General features: G+C 41.3%; 2 protein-coding genes across 13 annotated transcripts in view; one reads left to right on the top strand and one right to left on the bottom strand.

Moving 5' to 3' along the window:
* Positions 1-17,710, top strand: part of ARHGAP8 (Rho GTPase activating protein 8) — a 171,773-nt gene extending 154,063 nt beyond the window's left edge. Inside the window, exon 13 of the mRNA XM_073316346.1 lies at positions 15,981-17,710. Within this exon, the coding sequence (XP_073172447.1) occupies positions 15,981-15,992 (12 nt within the window). The 3' untranslated portion in view covers positions 15,993-17,710. The remainder of the gene's footprint in view (positions 1-15,980) is intronic.
* Positions 9,491-22,771, bottom strand: part of PHF21B (PHD finger protein 21B) — a 206,940-nt gene continuing 193,659 nt past the window's right edge. For 9 of the 12 annotated variants that reach the window (XM_073316224.1, XM_073316200.1, XM_073316208.1 and 6 more), the window contains 7 exons: positions 21,265-21,319; positions 18,385-18,407; positions 16,823-16,981; positions 15,039-15,114; positions 13,906-14,009; positions 11,505-11,718; positions 9,491-9,686 (listed from right to left, as the gene is read on the bottom strand). In XM_073316224.1, coding sequence (XP_073172325.1) covers positions 9,646-9,686; positions 11,505-11,718; positions 13,906-14,009; positions 15,039-15,114; positions 16,823-16,981; positions 18,385-18,407; positions 21,265-21,319 — 672 coding nt within the window. In that variant the 3' untranslated portion in view covers positions 9,491-9,645. The other 3 variants (XR_012155497.1, XM_073316272.1, XM_073316281.1) reach the window with 3 other exon arrangements.

Raw genomic sequence — 22,771 nt, 5'->3', positions numbered from 1 at the left:
ACGGGTAAAATGTCTTGTCCCACCCCACCGCCACTAGCTAGTGCATATGGGAAATAACTCCTGGCAGTGGTAGCAGGTTATGTCTTTAGCACCTGTGGAAAAGGTCGGTGCTGTGTTGCTGAAAGTCTTGGGTCAGACTCTGCTGATGACTCATAAACTTGTATGTGTAACCCTCATCTGAACCCAGAAATGAAGCATTCAGACTAATGCAGGCTTTGGAAGCCAGCTTGAAAATCTTGGCCAGTATTTCATATGGTGATTAAATCACAGCAGTTACTTCTTATTAGGAAGAAATCCAAAAAGCCTGACTCTTGTGAAACAAGGTGGGAGAGGTGATATATTTTATTGGCCCACAGACTTTTGGTGAGAGGCAAGCTTTCTAGCCTGGGACCATCATGATTACAACGCTGCATGCTTTACTTGTGCAGTGTTAGTCTTCGGTGCAAAACATGGCGCTGCAGGAGCCTTGACTCTGGTAGACAGAAGAATGGAAGCATTAGGTGTTTCAGGGGAGGGAAGACTTAATTTGTTCTTGAATCCAGAAATCAAACTGCAGGAGAAGGTTTGTGGGTGAGGGTCCTGAGCAGAGGGCGGTGCCTGTCACTGGCCCATCAGCCTGGAGTACCAGGCACTTAAGCTCCTGTCCTTTTGGCATCTCACTCCTGGCTAACTTAGGCAGCTTTCTGCTCAGCTGTCAGGTGCTTAAAGAAGGGATTTTCAGAAACCAAACTGAGACTGAAAAGTCCACTGGACAGTACGTGATGCTGCTGTTCGGAGCAGTGCAAAGCCTCAATACCTTTAAGCTTTAAGCAACCTTGGGTTCACCTAGCGGATACCAGCGCAAAGCATTGCCAGGATAAATAACAGCACGATTGACGCCCTTACTTAAATGCAAACCAAAGAGAAAGGGAGTGTCTTCGCTCCCCACTTGCTTTTGTAACGTTGTTAGCAGCCCTTTTGAAACATGCTCTGAACATCAGCTAAAAATCCATTAAATGTTCTCTTGTCTAGCCACAAGCTTAAGAAAAGATTGAAACTCTGACTGTTCCATTTTACTGAAGTAAAAATCGACTGATATACACAGTCTCTCCTGCTGCAAGGCCTTAAAATGGCTTAGCACCATCATGCCAGAATACCATATTAGCTTATGTGCTGGAGCACAAGATTCACATTGATAATGCATCACTTACTTTCAGTGCTTTCATGCAAGCCAGAAACGAATTCCAACTTTCTGCAAGAGCTGTCATAAGTGTCGCTCAGCGGTGATTCAAACCCAGGCAAGCAGCCTCCCTAGTAAATCTAGACTGGGTGCCTAGATTCACCTGACAGGCCTGCAATTAAAATTTGTGTGTGTGTGATTCTTCTCCACTGTGGCTTCTGAAGAATGGGAGCTGAACAACTGGCCTGGCTGGGAAATGATGTCGCATTCAGAAAGTTTTCAGAAAGTGTCACTGCCTTAAGAGTGATGCTTCCAGTTGAGCACGGGGTTGTGTGTGTGCACAAACACAGTCGATGATGCAATTTCAAAATAGGAAATGACTGTAAGTGAGGTCTGAAAGAACAACTTTAAAAACAAACACAAAAATATCCTCCAAAACTAGTCCCTTTCCTTGAGCTGCTACTTCTAATCTGTCTTCCTTTTCTAGTTCGTCCCACTTTATTTTAGGTAAAGGTTCAAGGAAAAATCTAAAATGTAGTAATACTTTGTTTTTTGTCTGTAACAAATGCAATGTACCACCATCCTCTAGTTATGCGTCTCAATTCTAAGATAAGTAAATATGTTCCAAACTTGTTTAACAGATGGGGAAACTGAGGCAGCGCTAAGTGACTTGCACAACATCCTGAAATCAGTGTTAGTACTGGTATTCTAACTCAGTTCCTAGCTCCCTGTCCTATGCTCAGGCTATGGCAGTGTGACATACCAACCCCAGGGGATAATCTGGGCAGTTGTGTCCCTCAGTTCTCCAACCTGGGGTGCCTTTTACACTGCTTCAGTGTGAGAGCAACCACTCCTGGCCTGCTCACACACAGCCTCGAGCATGTAAATTACTTCCAGCTACCCTGCAAGAGAGCTTCAGTTGGCCAACCTGTCACCCTTGAATTATACTGCAGAGCAACACCAGCAACGTGTCGCTTGTACTGCCCAGTACCCTCCTGGACAACACAAGCTCATATAAAGTCTATATTTATTCATGTATTTATTAATACAAAATGATATGCAAAAACTTTATCTCAAATGGAGTTCCCCAAACACTTCAATCTAAATATGCTGACTTAGATAAAACGAGTTTATTAACTACAGAAAGATAGATTTTAAGTGATTACAAGTAAGGAGGAATAAAAGTTAGAATTGGTTACAAAGAAGTAAAAGGTAAAATGCAAACTAATACCTAACTTAACAAGCGAGACAGCCCACTGGATTACCCTGACACTTGGCTGAGGTGCTGACTAGCCTTTTGTTTCTGTGGAATTGGTTTGAAGCTATTTCCCCAGACTTGGAACATGTCTTATAAAGTAGAATTCTATAACTTTACATACAATGTTGCCACACATATATTACCAGGACAATAATGTGCAACAGATTATGAGCTTTCAAATGCTATGTCACAAGGCACACTTTGTACAAAGTTTATTATAGTCTTGTAAAACATAAGGGTACAGGCTATCACAGAAACAAGACTTCTGAGCGTGTGAGCTAGACCCACAAAGGAGACAGGCTTAGCATTGCAATGTCCAATTTACCACCCAGTGGACTCCACAACCATGAGTTCGGTACCCGGCTCCCCATGAGGAGAGTTAGGCACCAAAAGGGGGGTGGGACAGAAGGGGCATTCACAGAAGCCAGCAAGCTAAGTAGGGAGCCATCTAAGCTTGCCAATAGGCAATCCTGAGGGGGGGTGAGACCAAGCCTTGCCCGTCAAAGGGACTTAGGTGCCTAATTCTGGGTTGGCTAATTAGGTCCCTCAGCCAGGTCAGCTATTTCTTGCAAAATGCCTTCATAGCCAAGAGGTTAGAGCACTCATGCCAGACATGGGAGACCAGCATTCAAGCCCCCTGAGTGTGCCTGATTTGAAGCAGGGATTAGAGTTGCCAGGCATCCAGTTTTCGATCGGAACACCCAGGCGAAAAGGGACCCTGGTGGCTCTGGTCAGCACCCCTGACTGGGCCAGTAAAAGTCTGGTTGGTACAGGGCTGGCAGACTCCCTACCTGGCTCTGCGCAGCTCCATGGAAGCGCCAACACATCCCTCAGCTGCTAGGCATAGGAATGACCATGGGGGGGAAGGGGCTCCACAGCTCCCATTGGCCAGGAACTGGGGGGCTATGGGAGCTGTGGGGGGTGGCACCTGCAGGCAGAGGTTGCACGTGGAGCCCCTGGCTATCCCTGTGTCTAGGAGCCAAGGGACATTGTTGTCGGTTCCCGGAGGCTGCCTGAGGTCAGCACCTCCTGGAGCTGGCAGTGCACCACCCCCAAACCTCATCCTGCACCCCAACCCCCTGCCCAGTCCTGAGCCCCTCCTGCACCCAAACTCCCTCCCAGAGCCCACACCACCTCCTGCACCCCAACCCCCTGCACCAGCTCAGAACCCCCTCACACACGCCAAACCCCTTGACCCCAGCCTGGAGACCTCATCTCTCCTGCACCCCAACCCCATGAAAATGAGTGAGTGAGGGTGGAGGAGAGTGAGCGACAGAGGGAGGGGGTCATGTGCGACTGGGGGAGGGGGCTTGGAGAAGGGTAAGGGCCTCAGGGAAAGCGTGGGAAAGGGGCAGGGCAAGGGCGTTTGGTTTTGTCCGATTAGAAACTTGGCAACCCTAGCTGGGATCTGAACACAGATCTTCAACTTGCCTAGTGGGTAGCGTTCTCCCCTGGGTATTGCAAAAAAGGGTAGGGCACCACCACCATTTCCTCCTCAGCTATGTTTTGTGTGGTGTTAGATGTGCTCGGAGAACACCCGATGGATCAGACCCAATAGATGGGGACAACAGGGCACACAGTTTGAGAATCCCATAAACGTGTAGGTGCTAAGATGCTCAGCAGCATCAGGATGTACGTGGCTGTGTGCATGTCCTCTGGCAAATATTTAGGTGCCATGGGGATTTGTGGCAGAAATGTATGTGCTGAGAGAATTTAGGAACATACAGGAGTAAGCTGCAGTGGATTGGGGGTTTTGGAAATCTAAATTTGGGTATTAGGTGCCTCAGTGGGCAGCTTGGTGCCTCATTCTCTTTGTGAAGCTCACCCTCTGTCTCTGGGCAGCTGTTCCCAGTTATAATTCTAGCAGAGATGCCAGATATTATGATGCAATATCAAGAGGATGGATCACAAAGGCTTTTTTATCTCTCTAACTCCTATGGTTGCCTTATGTTTGCCCTGGGCTTGGATCTTAAGTGCATTGGGTTTCCAGGTGGGTTCCTTCAACCTCTGCCAACTCTATAGTGTTGGTTGGTTTTGGTTTTGTCCCCACCCCCAGGGGAAGTGAGGCCCTTTCATTTGGAGTTGGGTGACTGACTGACCTTTGTGCCTCTGAAAATTCCCATCATCCTTTGGAAATAGGGTGAGGTTTAATTATTAGAATTTGATTTCTAGCTGGCAGCCTTTATAACTGAAAGTTTGCAGTGAATCCTATAGATACTAGTGCCACTGTAGTAACAGGGTGCTTAATTAAAATCATGTCTCGTTTTTCTTATGGAAGATACCAACCATAAAGGAATGAACCACACTAAGTTTCCCCTCAGCTTATCAACGCTTACCATACATTACTATACCAAGGCAGCTTCTGATAGCATTAGAATTGCAATTGTTCTTAACTAGTTGTCTCCTATGTGAACGAATAGGGCTGGGGGAGATGAAAGTCCTTTCCAAATCCCACAGATGAAATGGCAAAAATGATTGAAAAATTTGAGCTGTAACAGCTTAATGAGTAACACTGATGATCAAAGTGCCAGTGTAGTGTTTCTATGGCTTTTGAACAACAACAAAGTCACCTACTATCCTTCAATAAAAATGCAAACAACAAATTCAAAGCCCAATGCCATCTTTTTCTCCTGGAATTTTTATGTGCTTGCATAGTCTGTGGAGTAGTTTCCATCATGACAATTTAATGTTAATAAAAAGCTCTAACCTTTAATGGTATTCACCCTGGTTAACTTGAAAGTGGCTTACAGAGGCAGAGTCTGGCATTTTCTGCTTATACCAATCAGTCTCTTATGCTTGATGTCAGATACCGCCTGGGTTTCATTTTTCAGGTGAAATGAGCTGCAGTTGTAAAATCTGATTAAAGTGAATAGGACTCGCCTGAAATGAGTGGCAACAGCCACATCAGATAAAGCCACCCCCTCCACCCCCGCGTAACTATACAAGGCATCTGTTACTTGGCACACTTTGGTCTGTATTCTGCAGACTCTGGTTGAAAAGTTTTTTTCACTGTTATGAATAGGCCATCAAACTGATAGAAAACCAAAGTACTCTGGGTACTTCTGCGCGTGACGTAGAGAGATGAAACTCATGTCACTGGAGTTGTTTTGTTTTTGTCTTGGCGCCCTTATGCCGGGCTTTAAACACAACTGAGGGTAGCAATGTCATGAGGCTGCAGTACTACTAGCCCCAAGTGTCATAAAACGTGAGCGTTAGGCATGCCCTGAAATTGGCCTAAAACTAGAACTCGTGTGTGATTCCTCCCACCCCCACCCCACCCCCACCCCACCCGGCCGCCCTTTTTAAACACTCGCGTTCTTTTTAGGATCCACTCTAACCTACCTTGTCAAGCTAGAAATTTATTTAAAAAAAATTATAATCACATGATCCAGGAGCTAGGGCTTTAAGAAAAAACACCTAAGTGCATGAGACTTGCAATAAAATTGTAAGAGTTGGGATTCTATGCAGATCTCTTACTTGATTAAAGTACTATACAACCTACTATAAACAGGTTGGGAACCTCACTCGTGGTTGTAGCTTACACAGGATAAGACTGGCCCCATCTGTGTAGGTACTTTTATAGTACCTGAGCACCCCACTAACATTAATGGAGTTGTCCTCACAATATCCCAGTACCAATGTCTCCTTTTACTGAGGGCAGGGGATGAAAGTAGGGTCCAGAGTGGGGGAGGAGAGGGCTGTTGAGGTCACCCTTCTGTCTAACCAAAGCTGGTGAGAACAAGTGTTTAATCCAAGTGGGGCTGGGCAGGCTGCAGTCACACGCAGACACTCAGGATGTGGCTTGCATGCTGGAAGACCGTGAGTGGTCCAGGTGGGAGCTACTACAGTAAGGCATTGTAGGCACCCATGGTTGCAGGGCAGGGGTGACACACTGATCTGGACTGTACCCTGGTGTGTCACCGGAGTCAGAGAAGATACTCAGAGCAGTGGTTGCGGGGAAGGGAGGTTACGAAGAAAAGATGGTGCCCTCTTCATTTCCTCTCCCATTTGAGCATTCAGGATGAAAAGGTTGCACCACTTCAAGGGAGGATGGGAGACCACAGTGGTTATCCCTCTGACAATTTAGTGTTCTCTCCTACTCTCAAGATCCACCGCATGCCCCCCCACACCATGAGTACATCCGTAACCTCATTCATTCACCAATTGAGTCTATTCCCCCCTACACTCACACCTACCGCGTCCAATCTTGCCCCTCTGCCAAACCATGAAAGGGCTCTCCCCTCCAACTGCTGCCAGTTCAGTCGCCTCCTACTACCCTTCCTATTTAAGCTTAGCAGCTGAGAACCACACCCTATTAGTCTGACTCCTCTGGCACCTTCTACCCTCAGCTGCTGCACGTATCCCTTCAGAACCAGTAAGCCCAGCCCCTGAGTCAGAATCGCCTGCGGCCAAATATGCACATGCAAGGTGTTGGGGCAGGAAAAGCAGGAGCAACAGGGTATATGTGCATGGGATCTGAACGAGCCTCACAGAGGCCTGCATGTCTTTTCCTTCTGCTCCCTGAGGGCAGAAGTCCTAGGGTGGGGGTCAGGTTACTTCAGCCTTTCGGAGCAGCTCTGTTCCAGCAGGAGTGCCCCACTAGCTTCAGGTGTGACTGTACCCTGACGTGTATCAGTCCCACAGCACACTTTGCATAGTGCTGTGGCTGAGCCCCATTAGTTCTTAACCACCAGCCATGCCTGCTCCCACAAGGAATGTTTTTGCTTTCAAGTCTGTGCCTTTATCCATGGTGTCACCAGACTCTTTTTCTGAACCAGGCATAACTGACCCTGCTTGGACCAACAGCAGGGTTTGAACCTACGAACCTCTGAGTTAAAAACCATGTGTCCCTAATACTCGACATAATAAATTAACTAGAGTAGCAGTCTCATGTAGATTAGCCACGACAAGGTGATGCTCTGTTAGCTGAGGTTCCGGATGTAATATTGTACCCGTAGTATTTTTGTAAACCATGCTCTCTGGTTACAAAAATGTAACTATACTGGCTGCTTTGGGACAGGATACACCGCATGGCTCCACTGCCATACACTACAGAAATGGACACATACAGAAGGAAACAAATGTCCAAGTAACTTCTCAACCCGAGTGCAGTTAGAACAGTAGCTGTTGCTGTATGTACCATGTTGGTACATGATTTCCACATTTGCTTTCAATTCATTTTGAATGGACAGAAGTTACTTTGTATCCCCTTCAGACAAAGAAGCCAAAATGATGTTTAGAGAGGTACAATGGTCACATACACCCAACGTACAACCTGTGAAATTCCTTGCCAGAGGATGTTGTTGTGAAGGTGAAGACCATAACTGGGTTAAAAAAAGAACTCGATAAATTCATGGAGGATAGGTCCATCAATGGCTATTATCCAGGATGGGGAGGGATGGTGTCCCTAGCCTCTGCTTGCCACAAGCTGGGAATGGGCGACGGGATGGATCATTTGATGATTACCTGTCCTGCTCACTCCTTCTGGGGCACCTAGCATTGGCCACTGTTGGATGACAGCATACCTGGCTACATGGACCTTTGGTCTGACCCAGTATGGCTGTTTTCATGTCAGACTGGACACAATACCATTCTCTGACATAGCTATTTGCTGATCAGATCCCTCTGTAACATAACTGACAGGCTCTGAAGAGGTCCTGCACACATTACAATAAAATATTGTAATGCTGTGAACCTGCTCTGTGTAAAAAAACTTTAAATGGGGTAGGAGGACCCCAACATTCAGTTTCTAATCCTTTTCAAAGGCCAGCACTTGGTGCCAGGGCCTGCTAGATTGAGGCTACTGTACCAGGTACAGAGCTCTCTGCCAACACCATCATTTGAATTATTACTAAAGATTAAAGCACATTACTAGCACATTCTTGCATCCATATTAATTAAGGCACCATGCAGAGCACTGTAACTGGCTCCTGTAAACTAGTACAGTGCTGACTTTATAGGGTAAGATTATGTGAGAATTTTGATGGTCATTAAAAAAGACTTCTGGTTCTGTTTGGGGCAGAGGTTTCTCATAGGATAGGAAGAAAATAATAGGAAAAAATACCTGGAAACAGTGCAATAGTTCTACATTCCCATGGTCACAACAGCCTTAAATTAAACACTGACACAGTACGAGGCTGAAGAGCCAGTTAAAAATCACGTCTGTCCAATCTGCCACACCTAGAAGTGCCAATAATATGTCCCACTCTGTTAGCAGGCCAGCATGATTGTAATAATATGTCTTTGTGGGGCTATAGCACAGTTGTCGCCTTTCTCTCTCCTCCTTCAATAATCTTTTCTTCAGTCATTTAGAAAATGGATAATCTCAATACAAGGCCCCATCCCACAGTCCTTAATTGCTACATGGACACTGTGATTTGCAAATGTACAGCCCAAGTCTGTCACTCTACCTACTTGTACAGTACCGTGCCCCCATTCACCTCAATCACGTAAGGTAAGGGCATTAAAATATGGCCACAAGTTAGAGACAAGACAACACATAGGACAACATGTCAAGTAAGGCAGAGCGTGGGGACTAACAATAAGAAGGAAGTGAGAATGATTTAGATGTGGCTTCATAGAAGGTATTTGAAAACAAAAGCATGTGGGAAATGGGAAGCCAAGCAAGGGATTGATGGAGACACCACTGGAGGATGACTCTGAAATGATGCAGATATTCACAAAAGGGGGCAAAAATAAGAATGAGAGAAGAGGTTACAGACCAGTGAAGGTGAACCAAGGTGTGAATGAGGCTCAGTACCACAAAGGATGGTGAAGAAAAGCAGAAACAAGAGTGTAGGTAGTGGAAGGGAAAAATGATTACATAGATTATAAACTCTCTGCAGGGAGTGGGACTGTCTGTTTTTATTAGGCACTATACCTAGCAGAATGGGGTCCTAATCTGTAAGTGGGGTATCTGTTCATTACTGCAATACATATAATTCATAAAGGGATGGAGGAGATTACATTAAAGTTTCCCTTGGTCTCTGGGGGTGTTTGGTCTGAGAAGGGACTGAAGGATTGAGGCAGGTTGTATTTCTGAAAGAATGAATATCACACCATCCACACCACTATTAAATTGTCAGTCAAGTTTAATGCATCATAAAGAAGTAAAACTACATTGGCATATTTAAGACAAACACTTTTTTTCTATGCACACTATCCACTGGACAGTCCCCTTTTCAAAATAACTACTTTTAACAGTCCAAGACACGTCTTCAGAAATTCTTCACATGTTCAACCTTCCATATTTTCCTTTTTTAAATTTGTCTGAGAAGAAAAAAAAACATTAAACCTGAAAACACTTACATTGCAAGCCACATTAGAATGCATAATTGGCATACAATAATCAATGTATAACAATTGTGTTTTACTTAGTTCACTTTGTTCATCAATAAAAGAATATAAAAATCTTGTTCAACTGAGTGTTAAGTGTATTAAAATAGATTTGTATAGTACTGCACAGTTTCTCCCGGAGTTGTGAAAATGGTTGAAGGGGACCATGTGCTGCCTAGTGATGGGCAACTGAAAAGGCCAGTCCCTCATTTAAAAAAAAATGACATTCGGCACCATGTCATATGCTGATGTGAGAGACTAGCTGTGTGTCATGCTCTAGTGGTTCCTTGCTTTTGTTTTGTTTTGTTTCATACCTGTTGTGCTAAGTAACTAAAGGATGGAATCAGTGGTTGTGTGAAACTCTGCATTGTTAGAGGAAAAGGGGTTGCCCATCACTAACTACCAAGGTAGGCCTCAGGATTACAGGATAGGCCTGTGGCCTACGAAGGCGCCAGACTGACCCTTGTAGTATCAGGAAGACTCACTAGTGAAACAAGCAGGAGCTCTAAGATTTTCTCAGACTAATACTAAACATTTTCAAATGTGTTACAAATCAACAAAATTTAAAAAGGAATTAAGTTTGCAAAACCCCAGCAAACCCTTAATCTTCCACAGTCCACCCTTCCCCCAAAATTCTTGCTGTTATCCAATATGACAAACAACCCTTTGAGGCAGTTTTTTTTCCTGTACCATTTTTGCAGATATTCCTGCAAACAAACAAACAAACACCCCACCAGCTTTTTTCCATGTTACCTATTTTTACAATAAAAACGCAGTACAAAAATGTAAAATTATTTTTTGGCATATTATCTGTACTGGCAATAAAAGAAAATCAATCTTTATTTGCTTTTATTTAAAAAAAAGGGTTCAAAACATAACCAAAAAAAATAAAACCAAACTGAACCCAACCTGCCAAAGCTATCCACTATATGGTTTATGCTAAATCTTGCACAAAAACTCCATGAGAAAAATACATCAATAGCAAAATAAGTAAAAAGGACCTGCAAAAAAGTAAGGAATTTTACAGTCATACCTCTTTAAATACTTCAGAACGCATATACAGAAGCATCAGCATGAAAATACTTCAATATTTTACTAGAAACGCTAACTTCATACAGGTTTTTAATTTAAATATCTGCAATTCAGCTATAATACTGAAAAAAAATGATCTTTTTGTTTTAAAGGCTCTGTGAGCGTCCCATGACGTCATTCTTGTCAAACGGCCCATCTTCAGTTCACCTGAATCAATGAGGCAGACCTTGTTCACTTTGCTAAGAATCCATGTCAAGTCCTAAGTAGTTCCGGCTCTTTTTATATTACCAGTTTCCTCCCTCAAACAGCTTTAAGCCCAGCTACCTCCCTACTAGTTTACTAACTCTTTGTATTTAAAATTTTTCCCTTGAAAGCAAACTTGTAAAATTGTCTGCCCTCCAAAAAGGATACTTCACTTTCTATCAGCCATACTATTTCTTTTCCTTCTTATTCATAAATACATTAAGGCCAACATAACAAAACAAATCTCATAAGCACTGAAGGTCTTGGCAAATACAAAACTGCAGCAAAATCTGCTCTGTGGGAAGTTGCTGCCAGAGTGACCTACAAACTGGACTGATTGGCTTAAGTTCTACATGTGTAAAAAATGAGATTGTTTTTTGTTTCCTTCATTTCCCGTTGTTTCAGTTTAATCTCTCCTTTGCGCGTGTATAAAGTTTTTTTTTTCCATTTTCCCCAGACAGCTCTGTCAGTTGTTACCCTGTGATTGCTGCAAGGCTTTGTGCTTGGCAGCAGAGGCCGATGAGGGTTTGATCCAGGGGACAGTTAGCAGGGAGGAGGTGGTGGTTGTTGTCATGGTAACCTGAATCATCTGCTCATTTTGTATCAGTCTAATGAGAGTTTTGAGACGTTCCAGCGATGACTGAGTCCCTTTCTGCTGGGCCAACAGGCTGTTTTTTAGCTCTAAGCATTTCTGTTGGAGAGAGAGATGGGGAGAGGAAAGGAGAGACTGAGAATACATTCAAATTGGCATCAAACATCTCCCCAAAAATGCTTTCCATGTCTGGAGAACATGTCCATCTCAAACAAATTATGTTCTCCTTTGCAGATAGCAGAAACACAAGTATAACTAATGAAGTAACGGTAAGTGATGCATTATATGCACCAATGATCTTAGCAACAATATTCTTCTAAGATCAAGTATATACTGAGGGCGCTTTTGACCATATCCTGTTGAAAGACAGGAAGAATACATGATCGTGTGATGACGGTCTACAGATTTTGTTAGCATGGATTTACAATGGCCACATTACTCGAAAGTGGCAAAGCCACCAATAACACTGTAAGTCTTCCCAAATGACTTCAGTAAAACCTTCAGGTCAAACTACACTCTGATGTATGTGGCACATATTTCACAGTCCATTTTAGGGAGATTAAATAAAGTGGTGTTTGTTTTAAATCCATTTACCTAAATCCAGGCAATTTAGTAACAAGGATGGCAGTAACAACTTCTAAAGACAACCTCAAATATTTTTCAGGAATAAAAATGTTAGTTTAAGGGCCACTATTTAATGTTTTACCATGGCTAGAAACAGAAGTCTGATCCTACTGGGAAGAGTATTTCTGGCTTTTAATGGTTGAAAGCTCCTGTTTCTCTCTCCAATAGGTCATGAGACCCAAACCAGTTACTGGTCCAGGTCTGCATATTGTCTCTTGTGGGCCTTGGTCCAGAATAGTTTTAGGGGAGAACATTCTTGGGAAGCAGGAAACACTTGAGGTTTCGGATTTTGGAATAAGCCCTGGGGGAGATGGATTAGAGGGCATGTGAAGTAGTCCAGGGTGAATAATAAATGCATAGGTCTGCAATTTATAACAATATCACTGTCACATGTGGTGTGTATGGGGTTTTCCACTTAATTCAATTGGTAATTTACTTTTTTAGTTAATCTAAATCTCAGGAACCAAGCATCTTTGATTGGATAAATATTATCACTGGCCAAAATTGCCATTTAAGAGAGACTGCTTCCCACTCAAAGGACCTAATTCTGCTTCTGCACCACTCCAATTGACTTCAATAGCAGTTATTTTTATGCATACGTGTACACACACACACGATAGTTTGGGCTAGCTTCAACTCTCTTTCATTCTGAAATCTCTAATCCACTCCATTGTTCTAACCACTAGAGAACATTCCTCTCTCTGTGCATGTGTTAGTTTCCATTAGTGCTGATGGTGGTTATGCACAGTTAAAGGGAGTACTTCCCATTGTGATGTCTTTTAATAAGTTATTACTTTTCCTTCCACTCTGTTTTAAACGTGATAAAATATTTAACATGCCTCTCCTGGATAACTGAAATGGTAGAACAAGTACTGACCAGTTACTGTTGCAACTGCCACTTTAATTTTTCGGGATAGAGAAGATTAAAATATGTATTTACACCATATTACAAACAAACAAGCAGATTCTTATTATTAGTAGTGCTATAGTTTGGGGGCGGGGTTGTGGTCAGATAGCCATGCCTCAAGTAAGTCCTGATGTCCACAGCAGCTAGGAATTTGGGTTCTGAATTCAGGCTAACACTCTCTAGAGTGGCAGGGACTGGTAGAAGTGGTCTATACGCATACCTGGAATCAGGGTATGCTTGGGTGACCCCCTCTAGCAACACTTGGTTCTAGTTCCTGTAGGAGATGCCGAGAACACTGCTATGATACTAGACCTTCTGAGAGTGGTGACGATGGTCATATCTGCCTTACCTCATTCTTTTGGACAGATATGCGGGCTCTTAGCACTGAAGCAGCTGGTCATGCACAGATCTTTCTTGTGAAAGATGGGAAGTGCTATACTGTAGTTATACAGCTCTGACTTGTGTATAGAATGGGACAAAGGATATGTTTAATTTTGTATTCTGATTTGAGTGGAGAAGCGCTCCAATAACAGATCTGCCACTGCCTCCTTCTGCTCCTCAACCTGCCAGTGTATCTTGCTCACCTGCACACCCCCACAAAGAGACCCCATATATGTTTCTTTGTAAAGAAACTTGAACATGCATAGTTTGTGAGCATAACTCATTTCCAAGCCATCAAATCTCAGTTTTTCAAGCATAAGTGCTTTATAACCAATTCTGTAGGAGACAGTATGCCCCACAGTCTGGAGTCTTACTTTAACCGCATTGTTGAGAAGTCTCTCTTTCTCTTCCAACTGTCTATGTTCGCTCTTCAGCTCGCTGCCTTTCTTTAATAATTTTCTCTTCTCTTCTTCTTTGACTGTAGAACAATAAGGTTTAGAATGTAAATGTTAAGATACAGACTGAAGAAATGGTGTGCACTGACTCATGAGAATAGGATTAAGTGTTCTAGATGGAGCACTGCGTAGGTCTACCCCGTCCCATCTCAAAATGCATAGCCAGAGAAACTGAGTTTCCAGTTGCACATAAGACAACTCTCTATCACTTTTGAAATGGTTCAAGCAGAGGACAGACATTATTCCACAACACACCTTTGAGGTGGATATAGAATCCCTATTTTATAGACAGGGAAACTAAGGCAAAGAGATTAAACTACCTGCTCAGGGCTACACAAATTCATTTAAGGATATTTCTTCTCACAAACGCTAGGTACAAAATTTCAGACAGTCATGTCTTTATTAAATCAAAACCAATACTTGTTAAAGCAAAGGCACTAGTTCTTATCAAAGACTATGTTCACATCGAGTTTCATGTTTTCAGTCATAAGAAATTTTTACACTGGCCTTGTACTTTAAAGTGTAATTAGAATTAGAGCTTGTCTTAAAATGTTTGCAAGCAGTAAATTTGCCAAAAAGTGCATTTTGGGGGGCACCAAAACTACTTGTGAATTAGGGTCAAATTTAGTGAACAGTTTTGGCCGAAAAAAGAAAATGGCTAAAAGGTTGTTTTGAAAAAAATCAAAACTGTTTCAAGACAAAAGTACTGAATGGAAATGACCAGTTTCTAAATGAAATGTCAAATCAAAAAATTTGATGTTTTTGAATAGACATTAAAAGGTTTTATTATTAATTGTTCATTCAACTTTAGAATTTTTCTGCAATTTTTCTTTTCTTTCAAACTTTTTAAAAGAACAAATTAATCTTCAATCCATGACTGAACATCGAAAACTTCAGCTGAAAGGTGAATGTTACAGAAAATTATGTGTGTGAGAACAGGGGGCTGGGATGAAAAGCATTTAGTAATACTGGCAGGCACTTTTCTTTTTCTCATTTTAAAGGTGAAACTGGGGACTAGAGAGCTTCTTATCAGGAATCATGCCATTCTGTACCTGTTTTATGAGTAACATAGGAATGAACAATAGCCAGAGTTCCAGTCCATGGCACATTTTCATCTTTCTTTAATACCTATAAATCCAGGGAGCAACAAAAATTAGTAATCCACAAAGAGAGAGAGAGAGAGAGACACACACACTCTTAACGTTTTCCCACTCACCCCACAAAAAGAACTTTACTATTACAAAAAATGGTATAATTGGAATTATAAGTTGTAAACTGAAATGCAGTGGAAAAATTCTGTAACTTTTATTTTACTTCACTATAAACAGTGTCACTACATAATTGCTAGGATGGGGTTTTCAAATCTCACACTGGATCATCACCACAGAGGACCAAAAGGAATTATTCTCCAGCCCCCTTCATACAGGCTTACACAATTTCCAGGACAGTTAGAGGTATTTTGCCTACCTATTAGATAGAATACTGGAGATAGAATACTGGACTTGATGTATCATCATTCTGATCTAAGATGGCCAATTGCATTGGGTATGAGAAAGAGAAGATAGGCTGGTTCCACTGAATGTAAATATAGACCAGCAATTCTCTTTGACATTTCCAAAGAAACTAAATAGTAATTTTTCCTAGGGGCTAGAGCAGAGAATTCTAAGGAACAAAAATTAAGTCCGCTCATTCTGAAATTCAGCAACATTGTTTTACAGTTCTTACAAACCTGGTGCTAATCATTTGGCTTGTGTGAACACTGTTAGAATTGCATTTATAAAATGATTATCAATAGCTGCATATGATAAATCTTATAAAGAAGATGGCGTACTCTCCTTACAACCTTCAGATCCTCTGGTGCATTGTTTGTGCATGACACTGTCTCCTCCGTCTGCAAGAACTACATTACTTGCTTTGCAATTGTATGTACAGGTGGTTTTTATTGTAGAGAAGAAAAACGTAAAGGAAATGAACAGCCATTTTTAATCTTTCAGCGTAAATCTTGAGGGATGCAATACCATGAAATCAGGAGGGGAAAAATGTAAGGTAAGGTATGAGACCAGTACTGTGAAACTACCAAGCAACAAAAGCAGCAAATTACCGAAGAAACTTCAATGCAGCAGAATTTTAGTGTTATGGACACCTCAGGAATGGAGGTTGTGTCTGTAACTCTGAAATGTTTGTAACTCTGAACAAAGCACAGTTCAGGCTCCAGATCCAGTAGCTGACACTTCAGGCCACAAAGCTCTGGTAGCTTCCTTTCTGGGTTGGACTGCGTTTGCAAGCTTGTCCCCCCTCCCGGAAGAGAGAGAGAGAGAGAGAAAACGTGTCCCCCTCCCAGCTGAGGAATGGGGGTGGGTAAAAACAGCATGTCCCCCTCCCGGTGGGGGGTAGAGGAGGAAGGGGTGAAAGTGGCACAGACCCCAGCACTGTTCCTGCTCTGTTGGCTCTGGCTGCCTTATGTTGACAGCCCCAGCTTCTTCACCTCCTAGCTGTAAGTGGCTGCCCAGCATGTGGGGGTGAGGTGGGAACAGGCAGCCCAGCCAGCCTACTTTTAAGATGCAAAACAGACACAGTAGATTATTTGACCTTTTTTTTTTAGTCTCTGCTGCTGCCTGATTGGTTACTTCTGGTTTCACATGGTGCCTGGTTGACTGGTCAGTCCTTTACTCTGGTGTTTGTATCTTTGAGGTTCTACTGTATTACTTTCGATAATCTTGTCTCCTTAGCTAGTATGGTAGGCTGAAACAGCCTCTAGAATTATGATGTACAAACTCACTCTCTCCTTTATTCTTTTCTTGGAAAGACTGCAATACACATGCCTCAACTCACTTACCTTTTGTTGGCACTTTGGGCAGGCCCAAACCCCTTTGGGGACAGTTTTAAGAGGAGGGTCCAAGCAATTGAGATGATATGCTCTTGGACATGTGCCACATGGTTGCAAGTTAATGCCACGCTTACATGCTGTACAGTGTTCATCGTGGTGGATTTCATTCTGAAAGATAAGAAAAGGGTAGGTTGGGTCAAGTCAACTCTTAACATAACTTTCCATGAGCAGCACTTGGAGTCACTACTTCACCAGACAGACCATTCAAACACAATATCTCATTTTCAAAAGCTTCCTCGCTGCTGTAGAAGGAAGACAAACAATTTTGTACTCATCAGCAACAAACAAACAAAATCCAATGAGTTGCAACAAATAGAAAAAATGTGAAATAATCAAACCATCACACAGACAGCAATCAAACACAGATATGAATCAACTAATGTTTCCAGCCTGTAATGTTATAAATTATTCCTCTCTGTTTCTGGGAGTGTGTCACTGTCACTTCCAACACACATATATCACCAGGTGCAGTTCTATTTTGATGAGTGGGCCAATGTCAATATGTGGCTCACTTGTCCTTCAAGTCCACAGTAAAAGCAAGCAAGCACAAGTTTCTGGGGAAAAAAAAGCACAGTTCCAAGTCTTATGCACACTGCCTTGAAGAGCAGCTAGGGAAACAAGCATGAATACACCTTTCTCCCACATGCCCCCTCACAAATTTCCTATAGAGAGCCCCCATCCCTCTCTTCTCTATTTCGTTAATTATTGTTTTCTGATTTAAACCAGACAGATCCACTATAAAAACCTTTCTCAAACAAGACTGATTAGTACTTTATCTGTAGTTCATTTTATATATTGCTAAATCTCATTAACAAAGTTACAATGTCATGTAGTAAATTGTTATGCTAATCTGGTGGCACTGTTAATTACTCTTCATATAATTAACTACATTTTAATAAAAGAGAGACTGACTTTGGAACTCTCATGGTTTGTGAATCATTACATAAAAAACTCAATTTTCCTACTAGTTTTCCAGGGGAAAAAACGTGTTTTATTGAAATAAGTTTATTCTATAATCATGTTTTCATCTTTCAGAATATCATTTTTACAAAGTTTCATGTCAGCTTTATCCAGCATCAGATCCTAAACTCAAAATTACTCTTGTCCAAAATGCCTCTCCAAAAATGTCAATATTAGAAAGCACTATTAAAAATGTCTAGATTGTAACCTTAACAGAGAGAGATCTACTCAAGTAGAACAGTAAATATTTTTCTTAGCTGTTTATTAATACCACAAAGCTAAACCAGCATTTTCTCAATCAATGGATTCTACAAAGTATTAAATTAAAACCTGTGAACACGAAAGCACACAAGTTCAGCTTGTTCTGAAATTCTGCTTTAATGGCTCAAAGATTTAGGTAAACTGGAGAGATTCCAGAAATGGTAGAAAAAAAAGGGAAAGGAAACATTGCAATTTTGTACCCTGGCAGAGACTACACTAATTAACAGCAAGCACTGTATTACATGATGATGAGACAGACAGTGGTAATATACAAATCTTGCTAAACATACCTTCCAACATGGATCCTCATTTGCTAGCACATGAAAGAAGGGCAGAGAACAAGTTAGTGGACAACACATCAGTGCAATGAATTTTAGTCAAGCCATGACACAAATGATGAAAGAAGGGGGGGTTACAGCCAGTTATTTTAACGTGGACATGAGAGAGTGACACTTGAAATAACACCAATGAACGTTTTAGTATTCAGAGCTGTATGTTATTTAGGTTTCAGGATTCGGGCATCTGAAACTCTAAATGCTGAAGATGTTAAAAAATTTCATAGTACCAAAAGGTTGAGGTCTGTCCTAAACTTCCGATCGATAGGAACTGTCCATGCTTAACTAGATAGGAAAAATTTTTCTCTAAAGGTTTGACTCTTCCAAAGCGGAACACTCTGGCCCCCAACCAGCAGAGCACTTAAGCAGGTGCTTACCTTTTCAGTACAGGTGTAGTCCCATTGACTTACAGTTAAGCATGTGTTTAAATGCTTTTCTGACTCATGGCTAGAGTGCTCAACACCTTGCAGCATCGGGCATTATATTATCATCAACCCTTCTACATCAGAATCGCTCATGTCAAAAAAGTGTGTCATGTTTTGGGCTATCACTTAGATGACTCTTTAATGGTTGTAGCCCAAGCCTGATGGAAAGAGTAGTTAGAGGTGGTTGAAAAATACACTGAATTTTTCAAGAAACTGTTTGGAAAAATTAATTCTTTAATGTTTTTTTTTCACAACAGCAAGTCTGTAATTTCCATTGCTGAGTCACAAAACACTTGGGCACAATGTCTCACTGAAAAGTCCTAGAATCTCTCTCCTGCGCTCCTGTAAGTCAGCTGATGGAGTAGTCTTTCTTTGGGTTAGGAGATGGAAGTGATGTGGAAACTTCTTTCTTGTGCTCCTTTTCTGATCACACATTATCTGGTGTGTGTCTACATACGTATGGCAGACAGAATTTGATCCACATGTCCAAAGCACCACTTGTATTCATGCTCACACACACTGAGCACAGTGAAACTATGATTATTCAGATGAACGGGGCACATGAAAGCTATTCAGATAAACAGAGGGGTGGATAATTGGAGAGTTTTTGATATAGGCGATGCATGTCAGGGACATGACCTCATTTCAGCTAAGAGATTTTTCCCAACAAACAAAATCTGAGTAATTGACATTTCACCGAGAATATCACAAGCACCATTCTCTCCTACGCTTTTTGTAAAGGAAGAGCTGTTTCCTGCACACTGTGTTTTCTTTAACAAATATACAATGCTTTTCAAAAATAAATAAATCCTTTTTGGTTCACATTTGTCAATAAAGTTGACCTACTCTAAGTGTCCACTTTTTCCTCTTCTACCTGCTGGAATGATCTAAACTGAAAATTATTTTTAAAGGGAGGTTGGTATAATAAGCAAGTTGGTGAGCTATGCAATGGAGACAATTACATTAGAGTGTAAATTCTCTGGGACAGGGACTGTCTTGCTTTTCTGTGTTTTCATACCTAGCACAATGGGGTCCATCACTGGGGCTCCTAGGTGATACCACAATACAAATATATAATAACTAAAGCTGTGAGCTATGTAATTAAGACAGACAATGGAGCAATTGTTCAGCACAGCAACAGGGATTTTAGATATTAGGAAGAATAGTTATAGTGCTTACTAAAATAACTAACAATTAAGGTAAAACAGTGTCATATCCCAAGCAGCTTTGTGACAATCATGCCACTGAAGCTTTGTCACCTGTCTAAAAACATGGACACACAGAGGAAACAAGGAGATTTACTGAGGGTCTGAGAGTAACCTAGCTAATGTCGTTCTCTCTAGGCATGTGTTTACAGGGAAACACAGGCATCAGTATTAAGTTGTATAAGAAGAGTAAGGAAAATGGGATATCAGCAACATAGGAAGAAAAGACCAAAGCAGGTCGCAACTTTGCATCTGTATTAAAATGGCACTTTTAATTGCACCTTAATACTTAAAAATATTTTTTTTATTGTAGAAAAAGGATAAAGGTCCCTGTCCTTTCCTACCTCTAAAGTACTATCATGTATAAACAGTAGAATCTAAGTTGTAGCAGCTGCATCAGAGGAAAGAAATATTCACATCTCTTTACAGTCTTCCTCTCCTGTTCTGCAATGTATTCAAGCCCCTCATCCTCAGTTCTACACAGCACTGTCCCCCCTACAATGCAATTTTTATTTCCTTTTATGTTCTGTTTAATCCTCTCTCCTTAACTTTCCCTCTTTCTTCCCTTTTTTCCACTCTTGGTTCTGTGCCTTTTCACATGCTGCCCCTTATGCCTGCCACTTATTCCTTCTTCCCATGAGCCATTACTTTTCTTCTCCAAATTTAGTTCAGTGTTGCCAATTTGTTTTTATTGTGAAATCTTACAAATATTTGGTGTTTTCCTTAAAGGCTCAGCTCCTGGAGTCACTGAGTACATGAGAATTTCACTGTTTCCTTTGAAAACTAAGTTTCTACTCTCATAGTTACAGAGTATAGTTGGAAAATGTGAACCCTAAAAGCTGAAAACCAGAAGATAAATGAAAAGACCCCCTAATGTATTTTTTTAGTCTAATCCCTTGGTTTTTGAACATTTGGAATTGCAATACTGCCTCCTTAACATCTACTTTTTCCCTACAACACTAGAAACCTGATCTTTCCACTGATTTCCCAGGGCTTTGGGGATCATGCTTTATATCCTTATGACTCCATAACTTTATCTTTTGTTTTGCAGTGTAACCATCTATTTTCATTGCACAGTCCAAGGGGCAGGGGTCTTGTATAGCTATACACACTATGGTACTCTAGAAGTAATTAATAACAAATACAACTAATAAATATTTAATACCACATCATAATAGCAATGTATTCATTTAAAAAATACTTACCTCTTGCTGAAAGGAACAAGGGGTTATTCAAATAATTTGATGCAAGGCGTTTCCGCTGCAAAGGGAGAGAAAAGAAACCATACTGTTATCTCAAGAGCTCTGGCTCTCTTATACTTTTCTACCATCAGTCTCGAAGGAATTTCCTTCATGCATAATCAGTACTCAAAAAGCTAATTCTGTGACTCAGAATATACTCTGCTTAAGGCTTCTCAGATGGTCAACTAAACCATATACAGCTGCATTATTCATCTTCTAGCAAGGTTTCTACAGACCACTTTATTAGATTTTATTAACAAGTGGTAAATGCAAATTACCAACATTATTGATTGGGCTTCAGGAGTGGTTCCTGGGGTCTGTAAACAGTACTAAAAAACCTGACACCCAAAGAACATTTATCATAAACAAATACATACTAAATTGTTGCTGTGAGACAACACTTTTATTAGTGTCGATAGAATTGGTGATGAACTTTCTACAGGAGGGGGAAAGAAGTCACCACTTTGTGTGACAATTATCTGCATTTGATACACGTAAATTTTGATTGCAAGCTGTACACAAAGGCATTGGGAAAATATTTCCCCCCAAACATTAATGTGCACTACCTTTAGGTGTCAGAGGTCATCTCAGTCTGAAAGAATTTCAAACCTATGGACACCTGTTCTCTAGGTACTTAATTGAGACAACCAAATAACATTCCAACCAGTTACCAGATGGTAACAGCTATTGGTCACTAGAAACTTGGGTTTGCAGTCTAGAGAATAAAGGTCTCCATCCACGGTAATTGCTTTCCTGAGCCATCCAGTTCCTGGGCCGTGACCTTACAAAGAGTGCTGTGCTCCTCCAATATATGTTGTTGAACCTACTTTCAGGAAAATCAGAGTTTTCTTTCTAACAAATGATTTATTCAGTGGTTAGTAAACTGCTTTCTAGTGTCATGCTCTTCAGAATACATGAATGACTGGATGGCTAATGAATTTTCAGTTGACATCTGTTCCTTCAGAAAACATTCAGCCTGAAACATAGCCTTCCTTCTGTTTTAAAAAATATACTACCCAGGGTGGAAGAATGGAATAATTTCTTCACAGCATAAAACCCCCAAACATGCTTTTGGGCAGAGATTTAGCTGCAGAAACAGAAGTCCAATTTGAAACAGCAACTTCATATTCACAATCAAGGCAGTTAACAGCACAATAAAGCACATTTTCTTGGCTCCGGCAGTTTGGGGGAGGGGGCAAGTAAGAAGTGTAATTTATATGCAATTTCAATTTAAACAATCATGAATTAAAGATCATCCACTAGATCAGTTGTAAATTAAACTGCGCCAAAATGTCTGAAAAATGCCACAAAATACCTCAGCACACTGATTAGTAAATCAATCTGAGAAGCTAATTGATTGGAGGAATACCATCTGCTTCCATTTTATTTGAATGACATTCCCTATGGTCAGTCCTTAATGACAGCTCTTAATGAGGACAGAACTGGTCAGCCACATGACTCTCTCATTTTA

The sequence above is a fragment of the Lepidochelys kempii genome, chromosome 1 (genome assembly GCF_965140265.1).
Source record: "Lepidochelys kempii isolate rLepKem1 chromosome 1, rLepKem1.hap2, whole genome shotgun sequence".
NCBI classification, from domain to species: Eukaryota; Metazoa; Chordata; order Testudines; family Cheloniidae; genus Lepidochelys; species Lepidochelys kempii.
Note: the sequence above shows the minus strand (reverse complement) of the source record. Positions and strands in the feature narration are given on the sequence as shown.